We start from the raw sequence: 15,087 nt of genomic DNA on the forward strand, positions 1-15,087 counted from the left end.
GTAAGCGTATCAATATCGATACCAAATTGTATGGACACGGTATGACATCGAAGTGTTCTGAATCGGCCTGCAGGTTTGAGGAGATTCCACAACAAACTCAACCGGGTGTTCTTTTTACTGACGCCACTTCAAAAAATCTCTTATGAGGGGTGATCAAAGAATAATGATAATGAAAATTAAATACGGTACCTAATTACATTTATAAAAACTAAGTTCATTTGGTCTACGGGAAACCTCCACGGTACTGGCGCCTCTTTTATCAAGCTAGATGTTTTTTCTTCGCTGTATAGTGAGATGAAAAGTTGTATGTTTCGCACAGCTGTAATTTATTTACACTCGAGGTTTTGAATTCCTGGCTACGCTCAGGATTCTATTTTTAAACCACTCGCTTGGCTCATGGTTAGACCTTAGAATCCTTCGCTGGCTCCTACTATCTCTATGGCTGGCTCGGAATTCAATACCAACTGTCGCGACAAAACAACAAGCTTGCAACCTTGCATAACAAATAACTGCTTTTTATTTGGTACCTGCAATAACTTCAGACTGGTATAATATAGTGACCTGTGAACTCAACCAACGCAAACACAGTAGGTAGGTAGGTACTTACACAGTACAAAACATAGAAACATACAGAAAGAAATAGGGCTTTATCACAAAATTTGGTTTAAAATATAGATGTTTCAAGGGTCATAATTTTCGAAATAAGTAAATATAATTATTTAGGTGTTCGAGCCTACGCTTGAACCACAAGTGAGAGAGATTACCCTTCCAATATCCGTCGTCAACATCTTCTATCTCTTTCGCACACTAGCTAAATTTGTGATGTCTCAACTATACCTGTCCTTGTCTGTCATGAATGAAGGGAGTGCCTAGGCAGGCAGCGCCCGGTGGCCATCTTCTTCAGTACGCTTTCGATATTCGTGAAGTCAACACGTCACTCAAGTAAGTATTATTGCGCACTATCCGATCGGCGCTTTCAAGCCCATTGTTGATAATATTTTACCGCTCGGCGCCATAAGGCCCAGCGACGAACGAGTCACATAATACTCGTAAATTAATTATACCTTAAAATGGCGCGACGGCCGACACCTCATTCGGGACGGCGAGTGTCGCCTAGAATGAGACGACTGTCGCATCGGCGGTACGACGGGCGTCCCAATTCGGGTGACGCATCACGCTGATCGCATCAAACGGGACGGCGGCGTCGTCTCGACTGAAGCGACGGCTGTCGTCTCGACCGAGACGACGGCTGTCGTCTCGACTGAAACGACGGCTGTCGTCTCGACTGAAACGTCAACTGTCGTATCGACTGAAACGTCGGCCGTAGTATCGACGGCTATCGTATTGACTGCGACGTCATTCCTTTTGATGTGACGACCATTGTCTCACAAACATGCAGCACTGATAAACTAGAATTGTTCTATCAAGTGGCGAGATCACTAAATTGCGCATTTAATTCCAGAATCATGGGCGAACTAACATCAATGGGAGCCCTTGCTGCAGTACCTTGCGTAGAAGATAAAGAAGAAAGTTGTTTGTCGGCGGTTGTTGCTTCGTTAGACGAAAACTTCCCAAGCGATTGGAGGGATTGGAAGGTGTACAGTTATACTTTCGAAGATCTGTTTGGGGGTAACCAAGTCCCGCCAGCAATAGAAGCGAAACTTAGGTTCGCCATCCCTACAGTAGATCTGGCACGAGCTTTCAACCCATCTACAACATCTCTGTCTGAGCGATCATATAGAGCAATAAGGATGACCATTCTAAAATGGCCTCTGGGAAGAGCCCTTCTCTACGCACCACACAACTTAATGGAGAAAATACATTCCCCTTCCTATGATTCCTTTATGAACACTGTCAGGGAGCTAAAACCGAAACTCACAAAAAGGCGGGAAGCTTCCTTGGAGTTGGAGCATCTCAGTCCGCAAACGGAAGTGAGGGGCCCTTCTACGGCCATGAAAAGATCAATGGAGATTCCTGTCGAAGTGCATCATAGCGAAGCAAAGCGTAAAGCTTATGCAAACGTCTTAAGCTCACCTGATCGTTCACAGTCCCATGTCGCACCAACGCAAGGTAGTAGCGAACACCTACTCGCTTCTGTGCTGAGTCAACAAATGTTACTGTTTAACAAAATGCTCAGCTTGCAGACGGAGCAAAATAAAAATATCAAAACTATCATACAAAACCAGCAGCAGAGAGTTGCGTCGGACAAACCCCAGTCCTCTGAAGACGAACTTGATAAGTCACATGACTCTCTGCCGGATAGTACACAATCTGTAGAGGAGAAAGACGACCAGCTCCACGGAAGTGAAACCTCTCCCCATTGGTCCGACACAAGCAAAACTAAAGAAGATAATCTAAGAAGAAAGATTGCCGAAGCGCAGAGAGAACTAGCGAGTTTAACGGGAGACAAGAACATTGGTCCTACCGCTTTTGATTTTACGCCATCCACTATGGAGCAAGAACCTAAAGTTGCGCGAGCAGATCCTATGGCCATAAAGCACGGTTTGAGTTGCCAGAGACTAGGTGAGAGCAGTTGGTGTAACGTGAGATATGCGGATGTCCAAAAACAGTTCCAAGCGACACCAGTTTTTACTTCTTTAAAACCTAACAATCTCTTGGCAGAAATTACTCCAAATTGGAAATCAGTTGAGATTCTAGAAAAATCTGATCTCACTTTAGGAGCCATAACAAATGGACTCATTCAGCAGAGGATGATCTTCCAAAAACTCTTAGATAGCCTCCCAATAGACATCAAAAATGTTGTTGGCCGCGATTTCGTGGCGGCCAATTCGGAATTCAGGAAGAACTCGGATGCCCTTCTGCAATACGTGTGTGGTCGACGAGCAGAGGTCATAAAACAGAGGAGAGAGGTCTATAAACCTACCAATAAAGCTTTACGGGGTACCCTACATGATATTCCCCCATCAGGAACCCATCTGTTCGAAGAAAAATCCCTGACAGAGGTGGTAAAAGAGTTGGGAGGTATGCATAAACTTTTTCCTATTAAGAAAAAGTCATACACAAACAAGAAACCGATACCACAAGGGGCGAAACCTAAAACCTCTCAGCCGGGCCACCATCGATTTCGTGATTCACGAAATGCTACAAAAAGAGACCCGCCGTATAAAAGGGGGGCGGAAGATAAGGGACGCCGTCAAAAACCCTTTCCCTATCGAACGCACCAGGGGAAAAAGGAGGGAGCCAGTAGGAAATGACTCTTTCACTGCAGGATGCCTAGCCAGTTTCGTGGATCAGTGGGAAAAGGCGCCAGTGAATCTTTTAAAAATATTAAACGGCTACAGAATTCCATTCAAGAATACTCCCCCACTAACGAAACTTTCTCGAATAAACGCTCAGAGATATCAGACACGGGCATCTGCAGAAATGTCTGTAGAAATAAGGAAAATGTTACAATCCCGGGCTTTACAAATCAGCATACATCAGTCAGGGTTCCTGTCACCAATGTTCCTGAGGAAAAAGGCAGATGGAGGTCTTCGGCCGATACTCAACTTGAAAAGGCTCAACGATTATGTACTAGCCCCGAAATTTCGCTTGATAACGCAGCAACAGATTCCATCGCATTTGAGGAAAGGAGACTACATGATGAAGATCGATCTTTCACAGGCGTATTTTCACGTGCCCATCAATCAGAATCATCGTCGATACTTGTCACTCTCGTACCAGGGGAAAATTTACGAGATGACATGCCTACCTTTCGGATTAGCGAGTGCCCCTTCAGCGTTTGCGAAAATTACGAACTGGGTGGCACAGCAGCTTCGTCAAAAAGGCCTCCGGTTGGTAGTGTATCTCGACGATTTTCTGTTTATGCACGAAGATCCGATAATCCTGGAACAACAAGTAACAATGGCTACGGAATATTTAAAGAGTCTGGGATGGCAGATCAACCAAATGAAATCTTCAACCAAGGCTTCGACCAGCACAGAATACCTGGGTATTACCTGGAACACTCGTCAAAACACGAAGGGTTTGTCGGCAGCAAAAATTCAACAGTTGCAGAAGTGTATTCAGGATCTCCAGAGGAAAGCTCGATGGAGTTGGCACGATGCCAAAGTAACTCTGGGCAAACTAAATTTCGCATCATTCACAGTCCCTCTAGGTCGGCTTCATTGCCGCCCAATTCAAAAATTATCTCGCTCGCTAGAACAAACTCGACCGTATCAGAAGCATCCGATCCCAGATGCTGTGCAAGAGCATCTGGAGTGGTGGCTAAAACATCTGCACAAAATATCACCGATCCATTATGCAGACCCATCAATCTTCATCACTACAGATGCAGCAGAGAAAGGCTGGGGTGCCATAGCAAACAGTCGTCACCTATGGGGAAAGTGGTCACCCTCTCAAAGAGAATGGCACAGCAACCTAAAGGAACTATGGACCGTATACGAAGTTCTTCAAACACTAGGACCCGAAATTTCCCACAAAACTATAATGGTGCAGTCGGACAATCGAACGAGCGTGGCTTATATTAACAAACAGGGTGGCACCAAATCGACAAAGTTATTGAATGCTGCGATACAAATTCTAGAATTATGCGATATGATGAATTGTCACCTCATAGCTCGTTATATACCGGGCTTGTACAACGGAATAGCGGACGGGCTGTCCCGAGAGAAGGCTTTACCAGAATGGCATCTCAAGAAAAGAGTTCTTGCGTGGATATTCCAGGAATATGGAACGCCAGAGATAGACCTCTTTGCCTCGAGAAGGTCAGCAGTTGTTCCGAAGTACGTCAGCGAAGATTTGACCGACACAGAGAGCCAATTCTGCGATGCATTCAGCAGGAAGTGGAAGTACAACTTGGGGTGGATATTTCCTCCGCCAGCGTTAATTCCACGAATACTACACCACTTAAGAAGGTCGGAGGGACAGTATATACTAGTAGCACCCAGCTGGAACAGAGTCTTCTGGAAACCAGAACTAGACCAAATGAAGGAGAAACCACCCCTGTTCTGCGAATTCCGAATCTGCGCGAGAACCTAATAGATCTCCGCACAAATTGTCCCCCTCAGGGAGTGGAACACTTGGAGTTGGCGGCTTGGTTGGTACAGGCTGGTCCAAACAGGTAGCAAACTGGTCAGCGGAGGAAGTAAAGCTATTGGAATCATCTTGGAGGTCATCGTCTCTGAAAACCTATAAGCCAATCTGGTTAAGATGGTGCAGATGGGCTCAAGCGAGGGGCATCCACGCAGATGACCCTAGTCCGCAAGATCTGGCTAGGTACCTGTGCTACCTTTATGAAGTTATAAAGTTGGCCCCCAGGACCATAGCAGTTCACAAGTCGGTTGTGGCAAACTTCGGAAACCCTGTAAAATCCTCCGAGCTCGGCTCTCACCCCCTGGTTAAGCAAATACTAAAAGGTATCTTTGCCAAAAATCCTCCAGCTAAAAAATCTGCGTCATGGTCAGTAGAGGACTTATTGATATTTTTACAGTCATACCAATTCGATCACAACAGCCTTTTTGCAGTATCAAGACACACTTCCGTACTCCTTCTGTTAGCTACGGGTAGAAGAGTCCACGATTTAACTCTTCTATCAATAGGAAAGGATGACTTTGAAGACAAGGGGAATGAAATAATATTCTGGCCCAAGTTCGGTTCTAAAACTGATTCGGCATCCTATAGACAGTCAGGCTGGCTGCTGAAAAAGGACGAAACCAGTTCGGATAATCGATTAGATCCAGTCTTTTGGATCAGGAAAACCATTTCTATTTCAAAGATACGACGTAACACAAAATGTATGAATAGCCTGTTCATCACTACAAGGGGTAGAGTCAAGAATGCCTCCCGAACTGTGATCGCAGGATGGATCAGAACATTATTTAAAGAAGCTGGCATATCTGCAACTGCAGGCAGCTTTAGGGCAGTAGTTGCGACTAACAACTGGGTTGGTAATCATTGTAATATTGACGAAATTCTGAAAAGGGGCAATTGGCGATCCAAAAACACTTTCTTTCGCCATTATTTCAAGGAGATATTACCAACCCGTAGTGTCAATCCAAATATTGTGAGTAGAAACTTTTCGCCGATTGCGTAGCTAGTAATGGTACCTATGTTAAGGCTATTGAATGCGTCAATTACGTATATATATTTAATCAAATCAATTACGTTAACTTCGAAAAAGTCTGTTTTGTTGATTATATTTTATTTAAACACTTATTATTCGTTATGATTTAAACTGATTTGTATTTTGCAAAACAGTTCCGTTATTTTGTATAAAAGTTCGTAGTTACTGTAAATAATAATAAATTACTGTATCAGATATTGTATTATTTTTTCTATACAAATTCTCTATATAAAATTAAGAGTCACAGTACGCTTAGCCTAGTCATTATATATCGAGTGTCATGCACTACGACTAGTCAGGCAGCGCCGGCAGATAATAAACACGTCTCACTTGTGGTTCAAGCGTAGGCTCGAACACCTAAATAGAACCGTTTTTCCCCCGAAGGGTAAAAAACGGATATTTAGGTTTCAGCCGTAGCTTGAACCACACCTAAGGGCCTTGCCGGCTCCTTGCTCAAGGTACTGAAGAAGATGGCCACCGGGCGCTGCCTGCCTAGGCACTCCCTTCATTCATGACAGACAAGGACAGGTATAGTTGAGACATCACAAATTTAGCTAGTGTGCGAAAGAGATAGAAGATGTTGACGACGGGTATTGGAAGGATAATCTCTCTCACTTGTGGTTCAAGCTACGGCTGAAACCTAAATATCCGTTTTTTACCCTTCGGGGGAAAAACGGTTCTATTTTACCTGGTTTATTATTTTAGAGCATAGGTAGTAGGTACCTAATGGAGAGATAAATTCACATGGCTACAATAATAAAATGGGAGTCTACTTACTCATAAGGTTTGTACGAAGCGCGTAAAAAGTGCAACCTTATATGAAGTTATGAAGGTCAGTGGTATAGATTGAGGAAAATAATCCTGTAGTAGTTTTAAGCATTTTTATTTTTATTGTTTTTTGTTTAAATAAAAAAAGGGGGACAATTGGGGGTTTGAAATTTCAAAATAAGATAACTATACCGAGTGGGGTATCATAATATGTAAGAGCTTTCTTTACCTGTTTATTCTAAAACATATCTATTTATCCCCACCCCATCTCCGAAGGTCTATTTGACAGGAAAAATAAAACCGACTTTTTTGATACCTATTAATAATAATAAACCTACTACAAAGAAACCGCTTCGCGATTCGTGAACAAAAGTAATTCTTACCGTTTTACTTTTTCTGTAGTAACTACCCTCGGCGCGCGAGTCTGACTTGCACTCAACCGGTTTTTGTTTTCAATTGAGACATTTTTTATTTTACGTTTCTTTCTTAGGTATTCCGGTATTCTGAATATTTTAGGTCTTTTGCCGAATCCCTATGTTTAAAAAGTTAAATGCCTTTGCTTCGATCTGAATCTACTTACATACTTAGGTATTATTATCTACCTATAGTAGGTATTAATACAAATGGTAGATATACTTACAATGCGGAAAACATTCGAGTAAGTTGGCTCCCTCGTCACGTAGGATCGTGGAATTGGCAGAGCTATAAAAATTGTGGTGCGCCATTCGTCGGGCCGTAATAAAAATGGAAGGTCCCAACGACCGTAGCTTTATCCCCACACGACTACTTTAATAGTTTTTCATTACTCAAGTAGACGGTATAATAAAAACCAAATAAAGATCGGGAAGAAAATTGCATGCCTTGCATAATGCTTGCCTACAGTCCTTGGAGCCATAAAATACTTACGACAAATCGTATTGTATTTAGGGAATAAAGGGAATAAAGTTGATTTTATAAGACGTACTTAGATACTCGTAGATATAGACGTACCTAACGATAGACCTAGGTACAACGTAGATTTAGGTAAATACCTTTGTACCTTCTAAAATATATCCTACTTTTAGGTACCTACTTAGCTACGTCTTTCAACTCAGGAAAGTGATCCTATATAAATTGTTGTACTTAGTAATAAAATGAAACTAACCGACAGATCGAAATAGCAAGAACGTGCAACTTTGATACCTACTGAAATTAGATATCCTATTTTTATTTTTATAAAACTGAAAATCATCTGATACTTAGGTACAGTAATAGGTAAAGGTACTCGTACTGTAGGAGCATGTAGATAGAAGTAACTCAGCTTTTGAACGCTAAGTAGTTCGTGTGAGAGGAACCTTTTGTTTTTCCAGGACAAAAAATCCTAATTTTCCGGGTTAACTTAAAGTAGGTACCTACTTGATACCTACTTAGGCACATGATAATTATAACGAACCTAGCACTTAATTTTCTATGGGTACTTATTTAATACTTACCTAATTAGATCATCATCATCATCATCCTCAGCCTGTGTACGTCCACTGTTGGACATAGGCCTTCCCTATAGAGCGCCACAACACCCGGTCCTCAGCTTTCCTCATCCAGCCACTTCCCGCCAGCCGCTTTATATCGTCGTTCCATCGTGCTGGAGGGCGTCCCACACTACGTTTGCTTAAACGCGGTCTCCACTCAAGGACTTTCCGGCTCCAACGGCCATCGCCTCTACGACAGGCATGGCCTGCCCACTGCCACTTCAGTTTGCTAATAGTTTGGGCTATATCAGTGACCTTGGTTCTCCTGCGGATCTCCTCATTTCGGATCTTATCCCTCAGTGAAACTCCTAACATAGCCCTCTCCATAGCTCGCTGAGCAACTTTGAATTTGTGAACACGGCCATTTGTCAGTGTCCACGTTTCAGCACCATAGGTGAGGACGGGAAGGACACACTGGTTGAAGACTTTTGTTTTCAGGCATTGAGGAATTGAGGATGAGAAGACTTGACTTAATTTTCCAAAAGCTGCCCAGCCTAGCCGAATTCTTCTCTTGGCTTCCTCATCGAAATTGCTTCTGCCTAATTGAATTATTTGGCCAAGGTAGTTGTATTGTGAAACAATTTCGATGCCAACATTTTCGACGCGAACCGGTGTCGGGACAACGTGCTGATTGAGCATTATCTTTGTTTTGTCCATGTTTATCCCGAGACCGACACGTCTGGAAGAGCGGCTTAGGCTACACAGCATCTCCTCGAGATCTTGCTCGATACAAAAATACAAGACCTAATTAGATACAATCCGCCAAAAGAGACACACAACCACAGAATAGAAAATAGTAGGTAACACAACACGACACAAATCTTCTAGAACACATTCAACGTATGTAGGTAAGTACCTACCTACGTATTTGTTCATTCCGACATCAGAGCATCCTGAATGTATCGGATCGATCAGGATGTATCAGGAGCATCTAGAACATGTAGGACGTAGATAGACTCCACCAAATGAGTCACAGGAAGCCGCTGGATGCGGGTGGCGTAAGACCGTGGCGTGTGGAAGTCCTAACAAGAGACCTATGTCCAGCTGTGTGTGAGACTATCGGTTGATAATGATGATGATGATGCATTTTGGTGTGGACATTGAGCAAAAGGAAGCAATTTTTATTGCTTTAAGTGCGAACAATTACAAGAAGACATTGGATGGAATCCTATAATCAATGGAATTTAACATGGAATATCTCTGCTCAAAGCAATGTGGTTATAGCTATAGGTATATGTTACATAATATTTTTGTTTTTCTGTTCTTTTATAAAATACTTACCTACTAGTTTCATGGATGGCCGCTATCCTAAAAAAAGACACCAATTTTACCCAAACCCCTTTGCGTTTTGTGCATTGTGCATCTAATTGGTTACCTATCTAGGTATGCCTACCTAGGTACTAATGAACAAATTGAAACGTCTGTCTGTAATTTCGAAATAACTACCAACCTCATATTAGGTTCTTATGATTATTTGAACTGTAGGTAAGTAGGTACTTCCTGTGATATTAGCTTACCTACTAAAATTTTTGTCTGTCCGTTTGAACGGGCTAATCTTCGGAACGGCTGCACCTATTTTGACGGGACTTTCAAGACAAGTAGAGGATAATTAACCAAGGAATAAAATAGGCTACTTTTCAACCGACTTTCAAAAAAAATGAGTTGTGTACCTATTTCCGAAATCTCAGAGATTTCTGAACCGATTTGCGTTATTTTTTTTTTATTGATAAAGAAGCTTTGCGACACATTTCTCAGTATAATTTTTTAAACGATCTATATTAGCTTCACTTATTATAACTTTAAACACTTACTTATTTGACATAGATTTATCAAATAAGTTATATTAATGACTAGGATACTTTGATATTGTAATTCTTAGAATAATGAACTAGTGTACCTAACCAATTGTAACATCTTACTGTCATGGGTCGCGTGTGGTCATTTCAATCTCAATTAATATTCTTATTTTTTATTGGTTATTTATTGTATTTAATAGTCTAACTATATATTTTGCACGCCATACACAAGTGGCAAAAATATGTGAAGGACCAAGGACCTGTCAATATACTTACCATCATTGTTACTCACATTTCGCAAAATAAAGAATCATTTCATTTCATTTCATTCATTTCGACACTGTCCCATAAAAATTTTGATTACAATTTCTCAACCCTGATGCTGCAGCCACCTCTGACCACCAAAACTGATGGGATTTAGAAATTATCGGTTACAAATTGATTCGTCATCCGTTTAATTGTTTTTACGAAATTTGGTGCAGAGATAGGTACTTACACCTTGCATCCCGGGGATGGGCTACTACGTTTAAAAGTAAGGCTACTTTTTGTCCTGGAAAGTCAAAAGTTCCCATGGGATTTTTAAAAAGCTGCAGACATCATCTAGCTATTTATGTAATAACAATACTTACCTATAGGTAAGTAGGTAGATACTGTCAAGAAAGCACATTGAAAATCCTAATTTTATTACAAAACGACTATAATAAATGATTCATCGGTATCAATGTCTTATAATACTCATATCTCCGAATAATCTTTATCACAACAAGACCAAACAACACTGATTTATGATATCGTAAATCTCAAATTAGTGGTTGTATCTAAGTAGGTAGGTACCTTTTATGGCGGATCGCGTAAACCAGAACTAATCAGTCCACAAAACTTATATTTTCTCATCTAGAAGACCCCTAGGCATGTGACCCTCTCGCATTGTATGAGATAGTTTATGTATAAGAGGGTGAAAGATAATAGGATTTATATCGTAAAAGTTGTGCATTTGTGACCAAAGCACCTAAGGAAGTACCTACCTAATTTGTCCATGTACCTATGTGTGTATAGGAGCAAAATATATTATACTTAATATTTAAAAAAAATGATAGGTATTTTAAGCTCAGAAAGTTCACAGCTGGCCCACTAAGCACCTACCTACTGCGCAAGGGTTTTCTCTCAGAATCAAAGATGCCACGTATTTTCGAAAAGTAAAAGGCGCGTTCCCGGGATCAAAACTCAGACCTCCCGAATAGGAGGGGGACGTTTTAACACTCACTATATCTGCCTACTTAACTATTTATATATGCTGTTAGAAAAATTCCGCAGATAACTGTAAAATTTTTACATTTTTCCTATTTTCACAGAATCAGGGGGCACGGCAATGGCGGAACCATCCAAGACAAACAAAAGGACGGAGCGCGGACCTCCATTTTCTGGAAGCGTTTCGTCGTATTTTCGAACCGTCTTAGCATTAGTCCGGAGAACGCTAGGAAGCTAAAAATTTTAGCATAAGATGTCCGCTGCAGATTTATCAATTGTCTAGTGTTTATAGTCTCAGATTAATTTATTGACATCTGAAATACTTACGACAGTTTCATGACTCACCTATATGATCATTAAAAGGTACTTACCGACTTCCTGAAGACCTAGGTAGAAGACTGAAATTTGGTATGTTAGCTAGAAATTGCATATATAAACAACGGAAAAATTAAGAAATCAGAAATTTTCTCCGTAAAACTTCTTGTAGGTACTTATAGGAGATGCATATCTGTAAAGTCTGTGGCTAGAATGCTGAAATTTTCAGGATAAAATGTCCCTAGCAGATTTATCAAACGTACCAAGTCTCAATTATGAAAGTCTAGCTTTTATGATTTCAGATTTTTTGACATCTGAAATTCCTACTTACGTCGATTTTGCAAGACTAATGATAAATCAAAACCTTTAGGATACTTCCTGAAGTCCCAGAGGACTGAAATTTGATATAGGTAGTCTAGGAATTGCATTTAAACAAACAAAACAACGGAAAAATTAAGAAATCGGCAACTTTCCCCCTCAAACCCTCATATTACAGGGGATGCATCTCCTCTAAACTAAAAATCTATACAGTCTATACCTAAAGAAGTAAGTAAAGTAAGTAGGTAAAGTATATGCTTCCTGCAGAAGAATAGAAGATTGAAATTTAGTATGTAAGCTCCTAGCCTATAGGTATAAATAATGGTATATTTTTTTAATTGGAAACTTTTCCTTCCAACCCCTCGTATAGGGGATGCATACTCTTACAATCTGTACATACAGAAATATGTGTTTCCTGAGGTCTTAGAAGACTGTTTAGTGAAGATATGTATAGGCCAGGAATAATTGCTACTTATACAACGGAAAATTTTAGAAATTGGAAAGTTTTCCCCTCCAACCCCTCGTATAGGGAGAAAAATATAGAACAACCACCTTAGGGAGGAGGTAGGATATTTTCTTTGTCGGAAATTGGATAAGGAAACTGCCTACATCAGTTTTATGAGCGCGGCGTACTCTTTTTATCACGGCGGTGGTCGTACGGCTTTTTTATTTTTATTGCGTACGTGTCCTGTCCGCTGTCGTCTACGTCAGTTATTTTATGTGTTCTATAAAACTGTACATATTCTTTAGTACATAAAAGCCGAGTAAAACGCTTCTGTAAAGGAACATAGAAAATATTTTTCTCTTCTTTAGAAAAGATGGGTAGCTTTAAGTTACTCTCTCTCTGCATCGTATTTCTCATCGGTGAGGGTAGTGACCGCTTTCCATTAATCACATAGGTACCTACTGCTAGCGGTTTTATACTTATATGGCATTTCGATCGATACGTGGGATGTAGGTAGTACTTAGGTAGATAGGTAGGTACATATTAAGTAAGTAGGTACCTATTAGTGCCACCAACTTATCTGTGAAGTTAAAAAAGTGGAAAAAAAGAAAAGTCGAAAAGAAAAAAAGTCGAAAAGTGGAAATATTACCTAAGTACTTAGGTACCTACTTACTACGGCCACCATCTTAGAACGTCATTGTTTTGCCAATAAAGTTAGTGATACTTATGGATACTTACAGTTTTCTAAATTTTAAATTCTCCACATTTAAGTACTTAGTTAATATTAATAGATACTTGGCTCCATAATAAAATCGTTATTTTTAATAAGAAATTTGGGAAATATTAAAGAAAAGTTTTTGCCTGACTTGGATACCTATGTATTTATGTTATGTACTTACCAGTGTGGCACTGCAGCGTTGTATATATTGGGCAATAGGAGGTACGAGTAGGTATGACACAGAATCTTCCAAGAAAAAAAAAATAATACTTACCTAAGTAGGTATATTATTAAGACGGGGTATTTTTATTCCAAGTAGGTAGGTACCACCTGCGAGCGAAGGATTGATTTCCAAAATTGTGAAATAGGGACAGGCAGCATGCGATGCATGAGTCGCAGGAGCTCTACTGCGTTTCCTACATGTATCAAATAGACTCAGACTGGGAATAGGTAAGTAGGTAAGTACTAGACGCGGACGCGGCGGGCGGCCCGTCTCGCCTCATACTCACTCTCGTAGGTATGAACTGCATCTACGGAATTTCCATAAAGTCCAATAAACGATTAGATGGCAATCTCTCTATGAGATATCTCTCTATATTATAAAAAACCGGCCAAGTGCCAGTCAGACTCGCGCGCTGAGGGTTCCGCGTACTCTGGTATTTTTTCCGACATTTTGCACGATAAATCAAAAACTATTAGGTATGCATAAAAATAAGTAAAGATCTGTTTTAGAATGCACAGGTAAAGCCCTTTTATATGATACCCCACTTGGTATAGGGACAGACAGACAGACGACAAAGTGATCCTATAAGGGTTCCGTTTTTCCTGAGGTACGGAATCCTAAAAATGATTCTAGTTATCTCCTTCAATTTACAGAAAAATTCGCAGTAGCACTATAAGTAAGTACTTACTTATTAAGGCGCTGTTTAAGGCTATGGTGTAAGGCTAAGTTTCCTTCTGTAACGCACATTTGAATATTTTCAATGATTGTGAAAAAACTGGTTCCTTCACTTTTAAAAAAAGTTGTTCGTATGATCGAGAGTTGGTTTTAGGGTTCCGTACCTAGCCAAAGGGAAATATCACTCTGATGTCTAGGTATGTCTATCTACCCGCGTGTCACAGGTCTCTAGCTCGTACCTAGACAAAATGAGTGACAACCCTGAAATTTTGGTCCTAAGTATCTGATGAAGCACGTGGCACCAAAACCGAATACTTATTGAATTAGAAATTCAATATAATAATTACTTTTCACAGGGGTTTGAAAATGGAGCCGGATTTTTACCCTAGCATGTAGGGTTAAGGGTTATAGGTAGGTATCATTGTTTAGAGCTCATTCAGTAGAGTACCTAATTAATAGGTACGAATATATCACATATTTTTCTTTCTTATCTTAAAGAATAAAGAAATAGGGGGCCGTCAACGTTGCTTTCGACCATTTTTACCCGACTACGGCAAAGCCGAAAGGAAGGGTTATGATTTTAGTAGTCTATGTACGTATGTATGTAAATATGTATGTATGTTTGTATCCAGATTCTGTGTGTTCCACCGTAGCGCCTGAACTACTGGGCCGATTTTGATGAATGAGGAGTCAATCGATTCTTTGTAATGGCCCGGGTGACATAGGCTATACTTTATACGAAAAAAATCGGCCTGACGGACTACTTATAACGGTATTAATGTGAAACTGCCAGAAGACTTCAATAGACCTAAATAAACAGGTATATCTAACACATCATAAGACTTATCTTACTCAAGACGATGATATCACTAAGCACCTATCTTGTTTCTTTCTTTTTAGTTTATTTTACTTATACCAAATTGGGTTCAAGTTGTTTCATTTTTCCGTAGTCGGGTTATAGTTTTTTCAACTTTTTTTTTTGTGACAG

The 15,087-nt window shown here is 40.4% G+C and overlaps 1 protein-coding gene across 1 annotated transcript; it reads left to right on the plus strand.

Annotated features, from left to right (window-relative positions):
* Positions 1-775: 775 nt before the first annotated feature.
* Positions 776-3,276, plus strand: LOC123868663. Its single transcript, XM_045911202.1, has 2 exons — positions 776-942; positions 1,463-3,276. The coding sequence occupies exons 1-2, from the start codon at positions 857-859 to the stop codon at positions 3,213-3,215; spliced, it is 1,839 nt and encodes a 612-aa protein (XP_045767158.1). The 5' UTR covers positions 776-856; the 3' UTR covers positions 3,216-3,276.
* The last annotated feature ends 11,811 nt before the right edge of the window (positions 3,277-15,087 follow it).

This window comes from Maniola jurtina, chromosome 10 (genome assembly GCF_905333055.1).
Source record: "Maniola jurtina chromosome 10, ilManJurt1.1, whole genome shotgun sequence".
NCBI classification, from domain to species: domain Eukaryota; kingdom Metazoa; phylum Arthropoda; class Insecta; order Lepidoptera; family Nymphalidae; genus Maniola; species Maniola jurtina.